The 21823-nt window shown below is 40.7% G+C and overlaps 1 protein-coding gene across 2 annotated transcripts in view; it reads right to left on the minus strand.

Annotated features, from left to right (window-relative positions):
* The window catches only part of MACROD2 (mono-ADP ribosylhydrolase 2), an 843060-nt gene that overhangs the window by 52094 nt on the left and 769143 nt on the right, over positions 1-21823 (minus strand). For both annotated transcript variants that reach the window (XM_058419895.1, XM_040059164.2), the window contains exons 10-11: positions 14389-14430; positions 4937-5005 (exon numbers count right to left, since the gene is read on the minus strand). In XM_058419895.1, coding sequence (XP_058275878.1) covers positions 4937-5005; positions 14389-14430 — 111 coding nt within the window. The remainder of the gene's footprint in view (positions 1-4936; positions 5006-14388; positions 14431-21823) is intronic.

Genomic DNA, 21823 nt, shown 5'->3' on the forward strand with positions numbered 1-21823 from the left:
GCTACAGTTTATCAAGGGATAAAAGAACCCCTTGCTATAAAATGCAGAACATATTAAAACTAATCAGAAGTCTAATCTATATAATTTAAAGAGACAATCAGGCCTGCACAGTGCTAGAAGACCCTTAGAAGAGATGCTTAGAACATCTCTGTGTAATGGCAAGAAAGAGCAGCTACTGTGTGCATCCCACCAACTCCAGAGAGGATTAAGCCCACCTTGGAGGGATGTACCACAAGCCAAGTGCCATGGACTATGGTGGGTGCATACACTAGATCCTGCTCCATGAAGGGAGGGATCTAGTGCATGGCAAAATTCACAGAAAATAAAGGAGAAACAGGAAGGGGAAGCCTTATGTTAATCTCACAATCAGAGGAATAAGCCATAAACAGAGGTTTATTTTTCAGGTCACAAGACTACGCACTTTTTACCATTTCACAAAACCTTTTTTGGGAGAAGGGATGAGGAGCCAGGGTGTGATTCTCTTGGTGAGAATCCTTCTGAACGGCCATGACCTGCTGGACCAATGAGTTGTAAAGATAAGATGCAGTTTTATTTTGCCTCATTTCTGCTGTGTACCTCAATCACCAGACTGACATCTCACATGGACAGAGCATCCATCAAGTCATGCTGGTGCCAGCTGGTGAGCCTGGATTTCTGACGCATTCAGACACACGTGACGTCACCTTTGAAAGCCGAAAGGCCAAATTGTGATGACCCCATCAGGCAAAGGAACCAACACTATCAACTCTGTTAAAGATGATTTGTGTTCATTTTGAAGTTTGTGGTTTGCCTTATTCACCAACCTGTTCTCCTTCCCACCAAGTGAATAGAAAGCAGACAAAAGTATGTCCTGGACAAATAACTCCAAAAGACCTGCTCCTTCCACAGGTGATCCTGGGAGACCAACAGCCTATCAATCTATCAGCAGGAATTTGCTCCTTCATCTGGAGAGCAGCTTATGACAGAAATTGGAGTAAGACAACATCCAGAGCTCCAGTTTTGTCTTCACATCCCTTGAAGGACAGCAAGAAAATAGCTTTTGCTGCATGGATTGATTATTTTTCTGCTGGAGGAAGAGAAAAAGCAGGCATTTGTGATGCTGTTACTAGATGGGTTACTCATCTTTGATACAATATTGATCTCACACAGACCATGAAAAGAATGGATGGGGAAGCCCTTTGGCAGGCTCTGCTTTATATCTGAGAAATCCCAGAAAGAAGGAAGGAAAGAGTTTTGCATCTCCCTACTGCACACACTACGCTGTTTTCTGCAGTATGAGGAGGTAGATAAGAGAAACAAGGAACATTTAAAATTTTTGTCTTGTTAGACTTCTGTAAAAAATGGTTTGCGTTTGCCTAGTGACAATAAATAGGATAAGAATAGGTGATGATGGTGGCATTTGTGCCAACTCCTGGCTGGTATGTTGTGGCAAGTACTGCCATTTTGTCTATGTAATCACTTTAAGAATGTTATGAAACTACTGAATAAAACATGCATATGCTTTGTTTAGTACCCAACATATTTTGTTCACCTGACACTTCACAATCACTCAATCAATGAATGCACCTGACTGGGGGAATGGCAAAATTATCCCTGGCTGTTTTTAGTCTCCCAGGATGCAGGAAAGCAGCAGGAGTGGGGGAAAAAAATAAATATATATATACACACACACACACACACACACACACACACACACACACATATATATATATATATATATGGCATGTTTGCACATGTCAAACCTGAAATACTGCAGGGAACCTGTGAGTAAAAGATGTTTCCTAGTCTATCCATTTTCACAGACAATACCTCTGCAGTGAAAATCTATGGAATACAAGCACCGACATAAGAATCTGCGGTGCAGTTCACACTTACTTTTCTCTACCAACAGCCTGGAGGCAGGGAACAATATATCTAATAGAATGATAACAGACACCACTAATACTTCAGTGGTTTGGTATAAGATGGCTTTCACTAGCATGTCAAGTGTTTATTTTAGCTTACTGCAAAACAAGCTTCTTACACACAGCCACTAACTCACCTTTCCTTGATTGCAAAGAGGGCAATAATAAAGGAACTTATTTTCCCCAATATTCTGCGGAGGTTTTAACATGCACTGAAATTATATTGCTCCATTGCCTCTAGCCAATGAACCAGCCTGGTGAGCTGGAGAAAAATATTACAGCAGAAATATTGCTGAACTCAGTGGAATAGGTTTCAGAGACTGCCACGAGGGCAGGCACAAGGCTGATATCATCTCAAATTGTACTCCTGTCTTCAATCTAAAAGGACACTCACAACCAAGCAGAGGAAAATACACTAGGTTCTTCCCATGTCTCAGCGTATATTTGTTACATATTCTACAGCTGGTCATGTTACCAAGGGGAAAATATATCCTATGTTAAATTTGGACTTGCTTTTATTGATAAAAGGGGTTGGGCTTTTGGGAGTTTTCGTTTGTTTTGTGGGGATTTGTTTTTTATATTTGTTTACTTTTTCCTCTGTGATTTTGGGTGGGTTTTTCTTTTTTTTTTTTTTTTTTTAAACTTGGAGTACCAAAAGTGATCTATCCCATAGTTTAAACACACCAAACCACAAAGCACTTCAGTTTTACCCTAAGGGAAATTCAACCAAGTTGACCTCAGGCAGCGTTTGCCTTTGTTGTGTTTAATTCAAGACTGTTTATATGCATTAGCCACTCAGTTTTTCTTTTAAAAAGGAAAAAAAAAAAAAAAAAAGCTAGCTTCTTGGAAGTCAAGACAGACCCCTACCCAAATAAAATTATTCAGACATGCACTTGTGGTTCATGTCACATATTCAGAACTTTCATGATCTTCAAGGCTCCCCATTAAAAGTTCTTTTAATTCATAAAAATCAGCAGCTAATAATTGGACCAGGAGAAACTAAATCCTCTTCTCAGACAAATGTGTGCAAATCCCATTTACTTCAACTGAAATTGGCTCACAGGTGTGATACATTAGACACCAGCCACTTGGCAACTTGACAGTAATTCACTGTCTGGAACCCAACTTTTTGTCTCCTCTTCCAGAGGCACAGGTAATGCCAAAGAAATCTGATCCAGGTTTCTCCACAGGCCCCTCAGCAAACACTAATCACCAATTCTTTTCTCCATCACAACAACTCTCAAGGCTAAGCTTGAACTTTCAATCCTAAACATTACAGATTTGCTCCCTGCCTACCAGATGGGGGCTCTGCCACCAGCTATATTAAATCCAGCAGCAGTGATTACATTTTACAGACTTACAGCAAAATCTCCTTTATGGCATCAAATTCAAGGAATTCAGGCATTTTACAGCTCAGGAGCAATGCAATAATTCTATTGCCATACTGTTTACTTTGCCCTTCCAGCACATTTATTTGTGCTTCACAGAGTGAACAGTAGGTCACTGGGAAAAACCGAGAGGCACAGAGAAATAGGAAACTGTAACTAGGGAGCCACAGAAAGAGTGAAACAACATCAGTTAATTTTTGAATGAAAGGAAAACCTTACAATTGACAATACTTTCTCTCTTCCTTTCATTTTGTTTAGTTTTTTTCCAAGATACTGATACAATGAAAACTTTTAGCCACACTCCATGTAAGAATAAAACATAATAAAAAATATCATAAAACATAATACAAAACATCATAAAACAATTAATGTTCTGCCTGTTTAGGAACACTGAAAGTGTCACCATGATCCCAGCCATGGGTTAGCCTGCATACAAATGGACATGTGGTTTGTCATCGCCAAATTCTCTAATTCAAACATAAAACTGGTATTTTAATTTAATCTGGGTTCAGTGCAGCATGAAAGGAAAGACGCTCAGGTGTGATGAAATTTCTTGGGTCCCTTCCAGGTTATGACAGTTCTTGCTTAAAGGACTTGCCCGTAACAACCAGTCACAATGTTAGTGACAGCATGTTACTAGCAGTTACTTAAAATGATAGATGTTAACACTTTTCTGCTCTTTGTGACTCTCTCTATACCCTAGTCAGAATATTTTAGAAGCTGAACACACAGTGCTAGGTCAAAATGCTGAAGATTGTGGAGCCACTGGTTGAGGTCCAAAATTAGATGTGTCATTTGAGAAACATTAGGTCAAAAAGAATCCATGATAAGGAAACTGTCATGGATTAAAGATTAAGGTTCATCCTTTTAACTATTTCACAGAAGGGAAATTTCTTCAGCATTTGGGTGTTTTCCTCTTACACACATCTGAAAGCAGTGTGAAACTGTGCACTCTGAAAAGAAGCCTTTGATGTTAGCCTCTTATAAATAATTCTTCCAATGAGATAGAGATTAAGAAAATATACTTTGATCCAGTTTTAGAACAACATAGACCACGTTTACGTCCCTGCACATGGACAAGCTTCCCTGAGCAGGCTGAAGTAGAGGAAGGTATCCTCAGAGGAACAACACTACAGGCGTAATGTTAATATCCTGTGACTTCTAAGTGGGGAGAGATGTACTACACTGTGTAAGGTCCAGAAACATAAACATTGTAAAAAGGAAAACAGCAAAAATTTCTTGTAGAAAAGGAAAGTGAGGATTATATTGCTCCATGTTTAGCAGCAGGTACCTGACCAACTTCACCAACCAGACTATGACCCTAACCCCGCACAACATGAATTACACTTGGGCTTTTTAATTGCATAAAGTCAGAACTGGTTAGAGATAAAACAGCAGCAATTTACTGAGATGTAGCAGCAATAATCAGTAGCCCATCACATAAAAATGGGGTTTATAATTGTGAATCTACCTTAGGATGAAATATACTACAGAAGATTTATAATCTCTTTATCTAGGCCAAAAAGAACTCTCAAAGAACATTCTTAACTAAAAGTTTTCCAGTTCTTTCCCAAGAATTCAAACCAAACTTTTACTCAAAATGTGAAATGATTAACAGCCCTGAGAAGTTGTTAGACCACCTACCTTCGGCATCATCCTGCAGGTCCTCAGGCTGCTCTTCTTCGCTCTTTGTGGGAGATGGAGGCTGGCCTTCTTTAAAAATAAAAAAATATAAATTACATATATTATTTGGAAATGGTATCATTGTATCAGATATTACCATGTGTGATACCACAACTGTATGTTTTATCTCAGCACTCTATTCAGTACTCAGTGCTTAACTTTCTGTTAATTATTGCATCATCTCATATGAAATTTATAATATATAAGTGTCTTTCAGCCTGGACTGGACTTTCTCTGACTTTCACAGGACAGAAGTGAAGAAAGCTCATACTGAAACAACTGCATCACAAGCACTACAGGAACAATACTCATAACCTCCAACTAAATAATGTTTTAATTTGTAGTTGTAAACATAGTATTTATTATACTGCATTATAGAACTGCCGAGAATTAATCTGAACTGAATGATTTTCTTCTCTCAGCTCAATTCTCCATTCACTGTTTTAACACCACAAAATATAGACTGAAAGTAATAATTAAATGAAAGGTAGGGAAACAAATTTGTTAGTGAAGTTAAGGAAATGAAAGCTTTACAAGATAGAAATGTTTGAGTTGAAAAAAATCCAGTCCAGCCTTTCATACAGCAGGCAATATCAAGTTGGAGGAAAGGGAGTAAAAGAAGTAATTGAGGCCAATTAAATGTGAGATCTCCCTTACTTATAGGGACTGAAGCACACAGTGTTTAGTATCAGTTGGTTATACTTTGAATACTATAAACTTTTTCTACAATATTTTCAAAATATCCTGTCTTCTTAACATAAATGATGACATCACTGTTTGTCTGACACACCTCAAAGCACAAACTGGTAGCAGAGAGACTGTTAAGAAAAAGGGAGACCAAGCTGGAAATTAAGCATAAAAGGTATTCCTAAATGAAGACATTTCATGCAGCAGGTTCCCTAATTAAAACATTCTTTAAACTTTGTTGCTACTTTGTTGCTTAACCATGAAAGCAGAGATTGACAGATAATTAAAACTCAATTCACTGTGCCTACTGAATGTGTTCAACCATAATGGGAAAATGACTTTCTGTCATTTGACTTTCTGTCAAACCTCCTGATTCCTTGTGCCTAACCGAGGGCTTGGGTGCAGGAGAAGCCTAAATAAAATATACTTTTGTGTGTGCTGGAAATAGACCTTGACCACTTGTAACCAGGAAATTTAGGAAAACATATGACCTCACATGATTCACCCTTACTGCTGTTGCCATTAGAAAATAAGAATCATGGCATTACTTAAAACTGATTAGCTAATGAACATCTAGGAAAAAAAACTATGTACACATGTTTTAAAAATTGCGTAAGTGTTTCAGAAACCCCCAGGGTCTCTCCTGCTGTCACATATATGCCACACAATCATCCACTCTTTATGTTGCTAGAGTTTTAAACAGCTCTTGACAATCAGATGCCCAGCTCTCATGAAGGACCAGGCTCTGCTGAGAGCTGTAAATTCTCCCCTTTTATCTTCTACCCTTTCACAATTATATATATCTAGAACCAAAATGCTGAACACTTTGAAACAGGAGGTATGAAAGTAGTTAGGATGGGAAAAAGGAACTTGCAGATTCAAGGGGTAGATGGAACTTAATGATCCTTGTGGGTCCCCTCAATTCAGGATATTCTGTAACTCTAAAAATATCATGTTCATTCAAAAGACAAAAAGGGAGTGAATCATTTGCTTTGCATGGATCCTAGGGAACACAGAAATATCCTCTGCCTCCCTCTTGGTTATTCTACCATATTTATGCACAAAAACCCCAGAAGAGCTGTGGATTGGGAAGGTGACAGGACAGCTCAAAATGTCAGAAAAAATTCCAAAATTGAGATCTGTATGTGAGTAATTAAATTTCTTAATTTTAATGAAAGAGCATTTTATATATATATATATATATATATGTAAAAAAGGCCAAACTGAACATCGTCCCCCTTATAAATTTCTACTAGAAGGGAATTTACACCTCTTTCTAGAACTACATACAGCTTAGAGCACAAAGAGCCCTTAGCAATCAGTAAATAAAGCCAGTTACAGCAAAGCAGAACCAGCCTTGAAGCTTGGCTTGGTGGTAGACTGTTCCTGAGAGCACTTAATACAGGACATGTCATGTGTCGTGTTTGTTCGTCTGAATTTGAGATTCAAACACAGTATTTTGAGGAAAACAGGAGTTTTCAAGTGCCAAGATGAATGTTTTTCTAGAGTGAAGAAGGCAGGAGTAACCACAAGAAAATCCATGGGGGGAAAAAAAAAAAAAAAAAAAAAAAAAAAAAAAAAAAAAAAAAAAAAGTAAAACCTGCCAGATAAAGACATGCTTTGTCAACCCTTTAAGGGGCTCGGAAGCAATGCTGATAGAGTTCAACAAGAACTGTAAAACAAAAGAGAGATCCTGAAAATAACCAGACTTCTGAAGACTTATTCATGCCAATGCTCTCACTTTCTTTTAAAAAATAACTTGAATATTTATGGTGGACTGTATCAACACAGAGCTTCTTTGGTTCAAATGCCACTCTGAACCACCTGCTACATTTTCTTTTTTATTTGAGAATAATTCACATTACGAGACTGAATCAAGAGGAATGCTTTAATCAACACTTGCCACTCTACTGAGGAATTTTATCATCTAACCAATCTGTGAAGGTTCCTCCAGTCCCACACATCAAATGTCAATCAAGCTAAAGTGCAAATGTCCAGCCAGGTCTGTCAGAACTATTTGAATATATTAGATAATATAACCAACATCTTAACTGACAGCTCAAAGATGCAGAGAGAGGAGGTGTACATTCAGAGAAGTCAGAACTGTTGCTATCTCAGAAGAAACCATCTTTTTGCACTCTATAAAGAGCTTTCAAAATGCTCACAAAAGGATGTAAAGGCAGTGTCCCAGGAGAACAAGATTTCAGTCACAATTTCACTATTTTTTAGCAGATATCCCTTATTCCGGAGACCAAAAATGATCTGTTTTTATTATGGTCAAAAAACAACTCTTAACTCCTTCTGCTCTCCAGCAGTGTGTACATCCTTCCAAACATTCAGCCAAATACTACAGAAATTTTGTGTGCTAATTTCATTTTAAAAACATGGGCACACATGAGCACATCTGGACAGGTGTCTGAACTACCCATATTAAAAGCCTTCTAATTGTGATCCTTTGTGCAAAAAGGTTTCTTAGCTCTACTACTGGGAGACGTTGTTCTTTAGAGGCTAATTCAGAGGGTCTATAAGCCATTTAAATCTCACAGACCACAAAACCTATTTCCAAAATCCTTCACAACTCCCAGATTTGCCTTAGTGCAAGTCATTGCTATTTTCATCTCAGGAGAATACAGTGGAACACACACAAAAAAATCTGTAATTATGTCTCAATTGTAATAGGGTGCAATCAGTTATTAAGCCCTGTTAGCGTGAATGAGATCCTTCATCTTGTTTAAATGAACAGGTGATTAATTAGGATGATCAGGCTAGAAACAGGATAACCAGCAGGGCATTTATTAGGAACAACTACTTGATGGGAAATGACAGTCGTGTGGCAACAGACATAGAGATGTCAAAAGGCTTCAGTATCTGTCAGAGAACAAAGCTGAACAGGTTGAGGGACAATAGATTCAGATCCAAAAGTTTTTCCTGACTGTAGTGTGTTTTTTGTGTTGTTGGGTTTTTTGGGTTTTTTTGGTTTTGTTTTGTTTTTTTTTTAATGGCAATGGTTAGAGAATTGACTTATGTCAGCACATAACAACATTATTATGTGCTGACATAAGTCAATTCTCTTACCATTATTAGGGAAAAAAGGAAATGAAAACACTCAGGGAAAACTAACTGCTGGGTCATCTGGTCCTTGTTTTGGGTTAAGTAGGAAATCATTCACAAAGTAAAGCTGAGATGTAGACCTGCACAAGCCTGGACCTGCTATTTCTATGTCTGCCCTTTTGACTCAAACCTTCTAACACCAACTGCGTGACACACGATAACCTCAAAGCACTTCAAATTAAGCAGTGGTGTTAAGCCAGCAACTGCTACGAGACTCAGTACTCAGAATAACAGATTGGGTTAAAGGCCTGTAAGTCAAACGCCATCAGACGAGTAGGTTTGAGTGTGTGTATTTAACAAGAGTGGATTATTTTTAAATGCTTATTCTTATTTTAGTATGTCCACTATTGTTGCAGCAGTCTTCTTATCAGAGGTCAAAAATGACTCCTTGTTAAACACAGCATAAAAATGGTCCTGGTTTATTCCTCTTCATGGCTTAGTTATCTTAACTGCAACTATTCACTGATGCTGGCTGTAGCAAGCTCCTACTGGAAGTTTCCTTGGCAGCCTCTGACTGCTGGTTATTTCCTGCTGAACTCTGACTGCAGGGATCAGTTTGCAGACTCTGAATGTAGGTTTTTACCTAGCTAGACTACAACTGGAGGTTCCAATAACAGGCTCTAACTGCAGACCCAGACTGACCTCACAGCAGCAATTCTCTCTCCCCAGGAGCCTGCTTCATGAGTCTCTCCTTCATACTCCTCAGAGTTCCTCCCCCACGATGATCCTCCCTGTACTAGCTCACCCTCTCTTTTATCTCACTCATCCTTATTGGGTATGACTTGTCAGGGTCATTGGCTGTACTGGGTAATTAACACAGCTGTTACTTATCAGGGGTGAAGTCACCTGTATTCCCTTCTCCTACACAATATAAGCAGTGATGTTATGTGATAAACTCACCAAAGCAGTCATTCCTGCTTGTTGATTTTATAGAATAAATACAGATATTAATGGATGTTATCTAGGAGATTGTCTTGGGGATGGTTTTTTATCCCATACCCATTTTCATTTCTGTTTTGTGTCCGATGTTGTCGCTGCGTCCCTCCCCTTCTCCCCCAGCTCTGGGAGTATCGCAAGGGGTCAGAGCCAGCCTGGGATTTACTGTGAGAGCTGAGAAGGACAGGTGCTTCCTTCCAGGAGGGTAATTTCATCTCCATGGTCATGCCCCACGATCCCTCTGAACAGTGATACTTGTTGCCCTGTGGTTTTTGCCCATTTTTTTTTTCCTTTCCCTTTGGCACTGTGACTGGAGCTTACCGGTTTGTTTCTCTGCGGCTCGCGAGCTCAGAGTGGGTGCGTGCGGCCCCGGAACCCTGGAGCACCCTGTCCCCTGCTGGGACCCTCTCTGCACAGCCCGGCCCCAGGAACAAGCCACCACCAGTGAGCTACCCATGGCAGCGATTCCCCATCCAGCCCCGCTGTTCTCTGCTGCTGCCTCAGGGCTGGAACCCGACACTGGACGTCCCACGGCTTTGGGCCCTGGAGTTACTGCTATGTTTTTGTTTGCTGCCCCTGTGTGTGCCTGCCTCTGCCATTCCGGTTTACCGTTCCCGAGGTTTCCTGCTGCTGTCCATTCGGTTTCCTGCGTGGCACTGGGACTGGCTGCTTCCCATGAGTTTGCAAAGGAAAGCGCATCCTCTTGCTCTCCCCCACTCCGGCCCGCCCGCCATTACCGTGAGCGGGACGTGGCCGAGCTCGCGGCACAGCGCCCCCTGCAGGCACGGGGGGAATCATCGCATCCGCCCTGCCCGGCGGGGAGCCAGCAGCGCCCCCGGTGGCTGTGAGCAGAACTGCACCAAAGGGGAAAGAGCCACAGCCGAAAGAAGGCTGGGACCGGATTTGTGCTCTGCTGGGTGTTGCTGCCGTTGTTGTCTGGTTGCCATGTTGTACACATATATACACTATTGCCGGAAAGCCCTGTAATTTCAAAGTTATAATAATTTGGAATGGAGGGGAGGGTCACATTTTCCGTTCCAAGGGATGCTCCCGCCTTCCTTGGCAGACACCTGGTCTTTAAACCTGGACACAAATGTAATTAGGATATTCTCTTACTTATTTTGAAGATTAAATAAAGAAAGGAAGGCCTTTCTGCATGTAATGAGATATTTGTATTTCAGGGCAGTAGCAACACATGATAGATTACTTTCATAATGTATCCATCACTCAGTAGTACATCCATTTGGTAATCTGTTATTTTTTACTCCCAGTTAATTTTCTGTCTATCCCTAAAGCCTAATCTGGTGTGCATTGAAGCCAATGGATATGTTCCCACTGCCTTCAGCAGACATCAAACCAGGATCAGGATCTTCTTTTTCCCCTCTAATTTTTGCCACCAGATTTAGACTCGGACAGATTCTGTAACCTCACCATCCTGTCACATTCGTCGAAGTGTGATTGGTACAGACACAATGAGCCCATGATTCATTTGCGTCCTTGCATTTCTCTGTTTTTTCTCTTGGTCTGATATTAACCCTCAGAAACACCTACCAAAAGGAAGCTGAGGCACAGGAATTTAGATGAAATTTAGATTTCAATCCTTGCCAAAGGTCTACACATGTCTAGTCTGCAACATGTGCTCTCTAGGAATCCAACCTCTCTTTTTCACTTTAAGCAAAATAATTGGCAGAAACACCCCAAAGCAGATTGGCTATGGACAGCTCAAGGAAAAAGGGTCATCAATATTGGTGCCAACTCTTGACCCTATCTGGTGCAGTCACGACCCATGAAGTCAAGTGGAATGAAGAATGATTATTCGATTAATATCTTTTAGTGGTGACTACTACTTACTTACTACTTACTTCTCTATTTTCTCCTTTAAGGAATAAAAAGCAGATATCCTCCAAACTAATAAAAATTTGAGTATAAAAAGGAAAACTCCCCTCAATGTAAAAAATTATGTCTGTATTTATAGTTTCAGTAAACACATCCTACAATCATTAAAAACTTCATACAAAAATAGGTCAAAAGGGAAAAACTTTTGTATATCTGCTACACTATTGGGGTGGATATACAAAAGATATTTATTTTTAGCCCTGTATGTATTGATTGCTTACAGCCAATGCACTGATTCCCAAAATATCTCCAGCTGATAAAGAAACAACCAAGGATGTGCTGTTGAAGCTCACAGCATCCTAGACCTGTGAGGGCAGCCCTGATCTATCCCATACGCATAAAAGTAAGAGACAGGTAGGGAAATATCTTCCTGAAATTATATAATTTCAGTGATAATAATTCAGTGATAATTTCCTGCGTCCGGTTGTGTCCCCGCTCCAGGTGGGAGCTGACCCCCAGCTAGCTCGGGTCAACACAGACACAAAGTTTCCAGTTTGTTTTGGCTTCTCGGCTTAGCAGCTGGACCCAAAGGTGACAGTCAACAGCAGCAGAAGAGAAAAGGCTGGCTCTCAGCTTAGCAGGTTAAAGGATGTTTATTAGCAGAGATCTCCAAGCTCCGAGGCGAGCGGCTGAGAGCTTCCAGGCTGAGAACCCAGCGGCTGAGAGCTTCCAGGCTGAGAACCCAGCGGCTGAGAGAGCTTCCTCCTCCCTCCTACCCCCTATAAGCGGGGGAGGGTCCCAGGGAGGATACAAGAAGACAACAAATCAGGGAATTCAGGGGGTAAAAAGATGTGCCCACCCCCAAGCTTCAGACCACTAAAATCCAGAGCCAAAGGAATTTCCCCCAGGCTACCTATCACCTGAAGCCCTCTGCCGGAGATTTCACAATCCAGGAGGGACCCCGGGAGTGATAGACAATCTGCCCCAGAGAAGGGGGTTGGGGCAGAGGGGATGTTACATGTCATGTGAGGTATGGGATGATTGACACAAAACACCTTATTATACAGACAACACAAAAGGGATACAGAATTGGGGATACAGTGAAACGAACAATAACATAAACTTCTTACAAAAATCTAATAAAACAGTTCTGCACCACCACAATTTCCCAGAGTATCTAAGCAGCTTCATCTAAAGTAATGAAGCTGTGAAGGATACAAGGCAAAAAGGAAGAGACTGGCTATTAAGTAGAATTGCACTTTCTTTTAATTCTAATTTTAAATGCTTTTTTAAAAAGCCTACACCAATTTAATTTGCATAATCCTCATAAAAACAACAAGACGAAAAATGGAAAAATAATTTGGCATATAAAAATACACATGCCACAATAAATATAAAAAATTAAATTAGAAATGTTAGGTGAATACTGCAAATTTAACTGTAGTATTATCTTTGGCAAATGTTTGCTATAAAATGACAACTGGGTTTGTTTGTTTGTTTGTTTGTTTGTTTTTACTTTTATGTATGTTTGTACAGCTATATCAGTTGCACTAACTGTATTAAAATTACCAGAAGTTCCCATCCAGTAATCTTGACACCAAAATGTAATTACAGTTATGTGTAATAAAATCATCAGGCCAGAACAGCCATAAAAGGATGTGCTAATCCATCAGTATAACACATATCTGTGTATATCTGTGTTTTCACATCTTCATATATTCACCATTCTTCAAGTATTTCTAATTTCTCAGGTAATTAAGTGGTTACATAAATGATAATAAACCATTTGTCTTTAGGACAATCTTGCCAATTTAAGTAGTCAATATTCCGCTTCAAAAGCTTTTACCTCTATTTTCTGGCTGGTATATCCCTGCCTCTCCCCATGTGGCACTCCTTTCTGACCCTGTATGTTTTCATAAAGAGAGCTGGATGTTCCTGCACAGTCACTGGACCATGGGATCAGGGTCACAGAGACCTTGGGGAATTAGCTGGTTTGGAAGGCGAGGCAGAGGAGTATAGAGGGCTACTCTGCACATAAAACGACATGCACTGCACAGAAATCCATAGGGAACAGGAGATGTTCACTGAGGACCTCAAGGTGAGGTCATCAGGGAAAGTATCAGAAGGTGCTGTGGTGGAAGTCTGTTACAAAAAACCTGATCAGGATTAACTGGATGCAGCTTTCTCGAAAAAACTAGCAGAAATCCCCTGAATGGAAATTTTTGTCCTCATGAGAGTTATCTAATCCTCTGTCCTCTCCTTTTCGTGTTCCTATGGCCTTTCTTCCCCTTATACTTATGCATCATTTCCATTTCATGTCATCCACAAACCCTAAACAGTGACCCTTGTTTTAAACAGCAAACTATGAGGACCAGGAAAAAAATCCTCTGAACCGTTGTCTGACCAAGCTCAGTGTATTTAAGAGTTTGTGGAAGACTTTTCCTACTGTTTTCATTGTGAACGTATCACTGCCACTATTCAGAATGGCAAATGAGTCAAGAATTGCTCTATTCACACATTTTACAGACAAATAGACTGAAGAACTGTAATTATCCCCCTTCATGTTCAAACTAGCTATTGATAAAAAACAATGAAATATCGCCCAGAGGCTGATAAGATGATGACGTTAAAAAAGTAGTCTCAGCTGGTCTTACCACACACTATTTATTATCAGGGATGGTTCACCCTAATTTTGTGTAAAAACCAGAGATGACTGTTGTAACATTGGCAATAGTGATTAACACTGCTTATCTCGATTAAGACAACTAATTTCTAGATTTTTTTTGGTTTGGCTTATGCTTCATAGAAGTGATATATTTTAGTATACAAATTTCTTTACTCACCTGTCTCTTCACTCAGCTGAGCCCCTTCTTTATTAGCATAATCTGTCAAAAAAAAAAAAAAATTGAAAGAAGAAAGGTTACTGGGAATACCAGTAGCAAATATCTGACATTAAATATTCCATGTTTCAAATTGTCCATATCTTAGTTTGCCTTCTCCAGTTTAACATTTTGCAGTGAAATCTGGAGCTGGATGCGGAAGAAGATTTTGCTACTGGTTACTACCAGATACAGGTAATGCAGGGAATGAAGACAGGGAATAAAAGTCTGCAAGTAAAGATAGGTATAATATGAAATTCCATTCTCTTTCCTGCAGAGTTGTTGGTTTACTTGACAAGTTTCAGTTTGCTTTGTTTCCCTGGAACAGCTGGCTATGCTAAGAAGAGAACCAGCTACCCTACTAGAAAACCATGTAAGGAAGTTACTACATATTTGCCAGACAGGCAAATTGAAAAGAACAAAATGAATTTGTGAAGACCAAACTTGGGCTAACTAGTAACAGATAATTTTTAAGCCTAAGATGAGAGACAAGAAAAGAAGATTCCTTTTGCAAAAAGTTCCATTTTGGTATCAAGGGAATTTCTTACAAGATGTTTTTTCCCGAGTTAAAACAAAATTTTTAGCCTTAATTAACATCTTGGTAACTCCATGTTCTAGAGTCTCAATCATCTAATGGAGAGCTCACTGATCATAGACGTTTATGTAAATTATGTTCCTAATTCATACAGCCTCCATTTATAGCCTTTTAAATGGAGTTGCTGAGGGACTTTTTACCAGAGCCTGTAGTGACAGGACAAGAGGGAATGGCTTTTAACTAACAGATGACAGGTTTAAAAGAGATATTGGGACAAAATTCTTCATTGTGAGTGTGTTGAGGCAGTAGAACAAGTTGACAGAGAAGCTGTGGATGTCCTATGCCTGGGAGAGCTTGGAGAACCTGGTCTAGTGGAAGGTGTCCCAGCCTGTGGCAGGGTGGGTTGGAATCAGATGGTCAGGTCCCTTCCAAACAGCCATTTTATGATTCCATGATTTGGGCGTGTGAAAATTCTGTAGCAAGCCCACAACTTCTGTCTGAGGCTTAGTATCTTTCAAACTGGCATATATGCATATTATGACTGGACTACCATACAAACTCATTATTTGCAATATAATAAGCAATGCTAATGGAAATTAACAGCAGTATTTAGGTCCAAATTTACAGAGTTGGAACTTTACATCAGAAACTCTGCTGAGATCCAAATGCTGTGATTGGCTATGAGGATTAGGCTCTGGTCTTACCAAGATTTGAAGCCTGAAACTTTATTCTAAGTAGCATAAGAGCAGAAAAAATCATTAATAATAGAGGCCTCTGCTGGGAATTATAATTCATTATAAGCATTGAAGTCAGGAGTGTTTTCATGGAGTCAGGAGACTTTTCATGCTTTTAAATCTCAGTACATGGATGTGCATCCACTCTTCTCCCCTTTTCCTCTCATTCAGACATGGTCGGGGGGGCACAACTTTCAGAAGGCACTAAACAATAGCAGATTCCATTTCTCCTGAGTACACTTTATTCTGGCCCAAAGGACTGAAAAAGGTCACTGCATATTTTACTTCCTTTTTCCATATTCTTCAAACAATTCCTTGGAGGCGAAACAGGCACATAGACCTCTACTGTTCAAGTATAAATTTGTACACTGTTGTGATCTGAAAGGCAGGAACCTTCCTTGGAATGGAGAGTATGATTCCCTTCCCTCTGAATTACTATAACTTTGAAATTGAGAGGCTTTCAGGCAAAGATATGGGAAAAGGAGTAACAGTTCTTTACTGGTACAGGTATGAATACCAAGGCAAAAAAACAACGACAGCAGCAGCAACAACCAGAACACAAAGCCAGTCCCAGCCTTCTCTCTCTCAGCTGTGGCACTTCCCCCTTTCATGCAGTTCTGCTCACAGCCAGCAGGGGCGCTGCTGGCTCCTGGCCGGGTGAGATGATTCCCCCCCCACGCCTGCAGGGGGCGCTGTGCTGTGAGCTCGGCCACGTCCCCGTCAGGCAGCCATGGTGGGCAGGCTGGTGATAGAGATGGAAAAATGGGCTGAAGCAGGAACCTCAGAAGCACCAGGCTGGAACGGCAGGGATGAGTAGATCCCGGCATAGTAAACTAAATGTATCAGAAACTTTGCTGGAGCTAGAACTTGGGCTGTCGCAGCAGGCAGGGGGTGTGGGGTTGCAGTATAGCAAAAACCCCACAGCAGTGGCAGGGAAGCCGCGCAGCTGGGCAGCCACAGCCTGGCTCCTGAACATGGTTGGAAAGAGGCTCCCTCAGATGGGGAGGAGCTCAGGGTGCCTGGCTTTCCCCTCAGGCACCCGGGTGGAGGGTGAAGGGTCCTTTCTAGTGAGGTCAGGTGTTAAGGTCCCAGTGCTACTGGCCGCTCTTACAAGCAGAGCTCTACTCACAGTAGGCGAAGGCAGCAAGAGACGGAACCCCTCAGTGGTGGTGAATTCTTCCGACACCAACTGCAGCCTGTCTCCCCTCTGATGCTGAGAGTGGGAGTGATCTAGAGGCTGTGCCAAACCCCTTCTCCAAACCCCAAAATCTTGCAGCAGCTCTGGCCTTCCCAAGGGAAAATCCCTCCGGTAAGGGAGTAGCAGCCAGCTACACCCCTCCTTCATGGCTACACACCCTTTGTCTCTCTTATGTCCCAGTTGCTATTGTTTATTAGCAACAAATGGGAGAAAATTCCCTAAGAAAGAAAACAAAAGGAAAAAATGCTAACCCCCAACATACACACAACGTTAAGAAGCTTTGACAAGTAATTTTTAAGATAAGGAAATGAAAAATATTGCTCAAGCCCATGGGAATTCGGTCATTGGCTTCAACAGAGCCAGGATTTTCAACTGGAGTTCTGCTATTCTTCAACAAACTGCTCAGAAAACATTTGGCAATATAGCGATTATAATTATTCAGTTTCCAATAACATGTTCTTTCCATGGAAGCATTTAAAATGAAACCAGCATGATAAGGTTTCAAATTAATCTAAGATGTGACACTAAATCTGCAGAATCTTAACATACATATATCACCTGGTCTTCCACGGAAGTTCTCAATTATAGTTCTGTAAGTGACTTGGAATATGAAATTCCCAAAGCAACAGAAGAGTTTCTAAGCTAGTGATAATGGACACAGACAATAAATCTTATGTTATTAAAAAGCATGGAAGTCATTATGCAATATAATTATGACGAGGCAAAGACTGCTTTTGTGAACTAATTGTGAATTAAAGGCTGGGGTTTTCTCTGGGAAAAAGGACCTAAGGCTTGCTGAAAGGTAATGAAATCTCTGCATCATTTCTGAAAATGGAAGCTGGGCTCCCAATAACTTGGTGAAACAATCTCTGAGTCATTGTGGTGCCTTTGAAAAATTTACCCCAATCTAGGTATGAATCTGAGTTTTGCTTTAGCACACAGCAATCCCCAGCCACTTCATGTGTCTGTAGTTATTACTCTCACACTATTAATCCATCTGGTAGAAGCATTTCCCTCTTAAATATAAAATACTCTCTTTCACTGACCTTGGTGTGGCTGGCTGAAGTTATAAACACCCTGTTTAGCTGACAGACCTCTATGCCAAAACCAATTATTTGAGATAAAATCCAGTGGTTTAGAAGTCTATATCCAAAATGCATTCACTTACCCTCTGAAAAAAATGATATTAAAGGCCCCTTCTTGGTTACTGGTTCTAAATATGTAGAAATATTTTTTTACTGAAGCTCTACCTGCCTAATATAAAGCAAAGTCAGTGCCAAGTTACCATAAATTAGATTTGTTTTGTTTTTCGTTTTTTTTTATTTTATTATTATTATTATTTATTTTACCTCTGTAATTTCTTACCCTATCTAGATGAAGCCTTTGAAAGGTTTGTTTTGGTTTGAAATATGCGCCACTGACAGTCAATCCCAAAGCAAAACTGGATAAAACCACAGAAGAATCTCAGAGTGCATCTTTGACAGCAGCAAACATTTCCTTAAATACGTATTGTCAATACTTCTTGTCCAAACTCCCCCACTGGAAAGACCAGAGGTGAGATCCTCTGTACCTATCACCCTCACTTGAGAGCTGTTGAAAAATAACTGACTAGCAAAACATGCTCTCGTGTGTGCGCACATCTACCCACACTTGGTTACTCCTCTGGCCAGGGAAGCAGAACAATGACCTTTCACATTGCTGCCCCATTAAAGCCCTGGATTTTAGGAAGTTCTATCAAGATGACTTTGGTAGAAAAGGAATGACTGACCTTGCAATCTTGAGTGAGAAGAAAACTACCAGAAAGGGTCAGCTCATCCCCAGGAAAAGTCACATCAGTATTTAGAAGGCTTAGGAGACAAGAAAACCTTCTAATCCAAAATGTGCGCAAGATTTTCCAGTTTATTAGTTGAGGTATACTACATAAAACTAAGTAGTCACCACAAATGGTGTAAATTATGTATACTACATAAAATTAAGTAATCACCATAAATGGGTGACGTGTGGGAGAAGTTTCCACTCAAGTACAAAATCATTTACATTTGAAAGTCAACCTATGATTGAAAGTCTCCCTCTAACTCCCAGGCTAGCTGGGGTAAATATATCTCTAAAGATCAGAGAGCTTTACGTTTGGGAGCAAGGTGCTCAAAGCTCTTGTGTAAGCCACAGGCTCCCTGGTGGGCTCACACACTAAGCGATGCCTGTGGCTCTTTCATTGCCCTCTCCCTTGTTACCTGCTGAGCTTTGGGAAATGGAATAATTACACCATATCTGCTCTTACTGACACAGAAGAAGGGGATGCCTTCTGTCAGATCCTTTGTTTTGTCTTTTGCCTTGCTGCCCAGGTTGTTTCCCCGTCTCCCTAGTTGTGGCATACAAGCAAACGCAAGCCAGATGGCTAAAATCATCAATCTGTGTTAAGATTTATGTTAGGAACAGAGAGGTGAAAAGCTCTAAATACTGCCACTAGTCCCCAAAGCCATTAAACCACCTCCTCCTTGTTGCTCACGCTTCCATTTGCATTCTCCTTCATGTCAGCATGTGGAAAGTCAGCACTGCACAAACACTGTGCATTGAGAAGCCCCTACATGAGAGCCAGCTGCAGGAGGCTGCAGCTTCATCTGTGTTCAGGTCCTGCATCCTGGGCTGCCGGCTCCTTCCTCCCTGCCTCGCTCTAATCTTTCCTCAGCTGCCTAGTTGCATCCTTCAGGATTTTTATTTTTACCCAGCATTTTCTGCAGTTTCCTGATTTCCAGATGTTTCCCTATTTCTAGTCAATCTACATGTCTCGGTCTGCTCCTCCTTGCAAGCGTGGCTCCATGTCTGGACCACAGCCAGGGGAGAACTGGCAGGGCACTGTGGGAATGGATAAAAATCCCTTCTGCAGCTTGTTTGAATGTTCCCCTCTGCCAAACAGAACTATGAGATGGGCAGAGCTGTACAGGAGGCTGAAACGACAAGTTGGTGATCATAATGCTGATGTCTTAAAATAAAAGCTCAAACCAAAAGAAACCCACCAAAATTTCAGCACTGAAAACTTCAGCCATCCTCTTGAGCTTATTTGCAGTGCAAAAATAGACTGGCTCGAAAAGTTTCTACTGTCAAGCATTTCCCTAGGATGCATTCCACAATCTGCCTGTACTGTTTCCACTGGTATTACAGAGGAGGAGCATCGCAGCAGTCTTACACCTTTGAGGAAAATGGATCCCATTTCAGGTCAGTCTTGAAAAACTTTTTGTGTCCATTCTCAGAGGAGCCAGCAGTGTGGGTGAGGGCACCCACCTGAGGCAAAACATCTAAGCCACGATAATATCGGGTTTCTAGCAGCTGAAAAGACCAAGCAGGTTCTCAGTGTCCATATTTCTCTCTCCCACACCTTTCTTTCCAAAATTTTATCCCAAATCTTCAGTCACCCAACTGCATGATCACCTTCACAGCCTTAGGGGGATTTATAATCATATCTTATATCTATTTACCATACCTAGTAACTGAAAAATCATTTCTTTTGGCGGCTTACAACCAGTGCTGAGACCCAAAAGGAGCTTCATGACAGCCTACAGGCTTTATGTCCACCTCAGCATAAGAGTCAATGTTGTTGTAGCACAGTGAGCCACACAGGAAGGCTTCTTGAAGGCCAAAGATACATATGAGGCTTGCAATAACCCAGGATCTCCCAAGCTCTTTTGGTTGTTTTGATTCCTCCAACTCAGTCCTCTGCTGGGGAAATGTGACAGAAAATAGCACAAAAAAAGGGGCAATATTTTCTTTGAGGAAAAGCAGGTTTGGAAATCTCTGGCAGATGAGATCAACTAAAACAGGCCTGACTCTTTTCTCCCCTCCTAGTAAAAAGTTATATTTTCTATAAAGCTTTTTCTCATCCTCAGTGCTCCTAAGAGGAAGGGGAAAAAAAAAAAAAAAAAAAAAATCTTTAACAAAAAGGGTACATTCTTCTGCTTTGGAAGTGAAAATAGGACTTCTTTTGCTCCTGTTTCTACCCTTTCATCACACAGTCCTGCATACAGAGCATACTACATAAATCTCCACCTGATACTGAGCAAGTTTCATTAAATTTTTTTGTCTGATTATAAAGAAACTTCCACTGATACACTGTACATCCTGGCCACACTACAGCAGTGCTTCCTTCCTGTGTTGCTTAGTTACACCAGCCTCACAACACTGGAGCCTCACAGAATGTAGAATGTTTCTGTAGCTTTTGAAGCTGTATCAAATAGAAATCCTTACTACCAGTCTCCTAAGAAGTTAGGCACTGGGTTGGTTTGTTTTTTGGTTTTTTTTTTTGGTCATCACATCGATGACCTCTTTTATGAACTGCCTCACCTGATCTGCTGTAAAATACATACCATACAAACCATATGAACCTCAGCTGCTTTCCGAGACTGTGCAGTAACTGCTGCTCCCACAGTGAGGGAACTGGACAAGCTCAGCCCAGTGAAGGAAATGGTACTCACACTAGGATCAGATTTGGACTTCTTTTTTCCAGATGCTTCTACCTTACATAAAAGGAACTAGGCACTCCCTGGGGAAACAGGTATCAGGTTTTTAAAAGTCCCTATTTCATATTTCCTCTCTACCCTAAAATACTGAAAATAACAAAGTTTTGCTCACACAAGTGCTACATTGGACGTTAATGAAGTAGTCACACACAAAATGGCATGTTTTGCATATGGTCATACATTTGCAAATACAAGCTTCTAACAACATCTCATCAGTAACCTATGGCAGAGGCAACCAAATGAGACAAACACAAATTTAACTGCATCCTTGGAAATAAGAAGCAGTTGAGCACATGAAGTAATCTGGAGTCTGTGGCCAGAGAGGACAGGATATTTTTGATGATGACATAAAACGCATTTCAAATGCTTTAATGAGATGCCACAATACCCAACAGAGTAGGAAGAAAAGATGCCTGATCAA

This window comes from Hirundo rustica, chromosome 3, assembly GCF_015227805.2.
Source record: "Hirundo rustica isolate bHirRus1 chromosome 3, bHirRus1.pri.v3, whole genome shotgun sequence".
Lineage (NCBI taxonomy): Eukaryota > Metazoa > Chordata > Aves > Passeriformes > Hirundinidae > Hirundo > Hirundo rustica.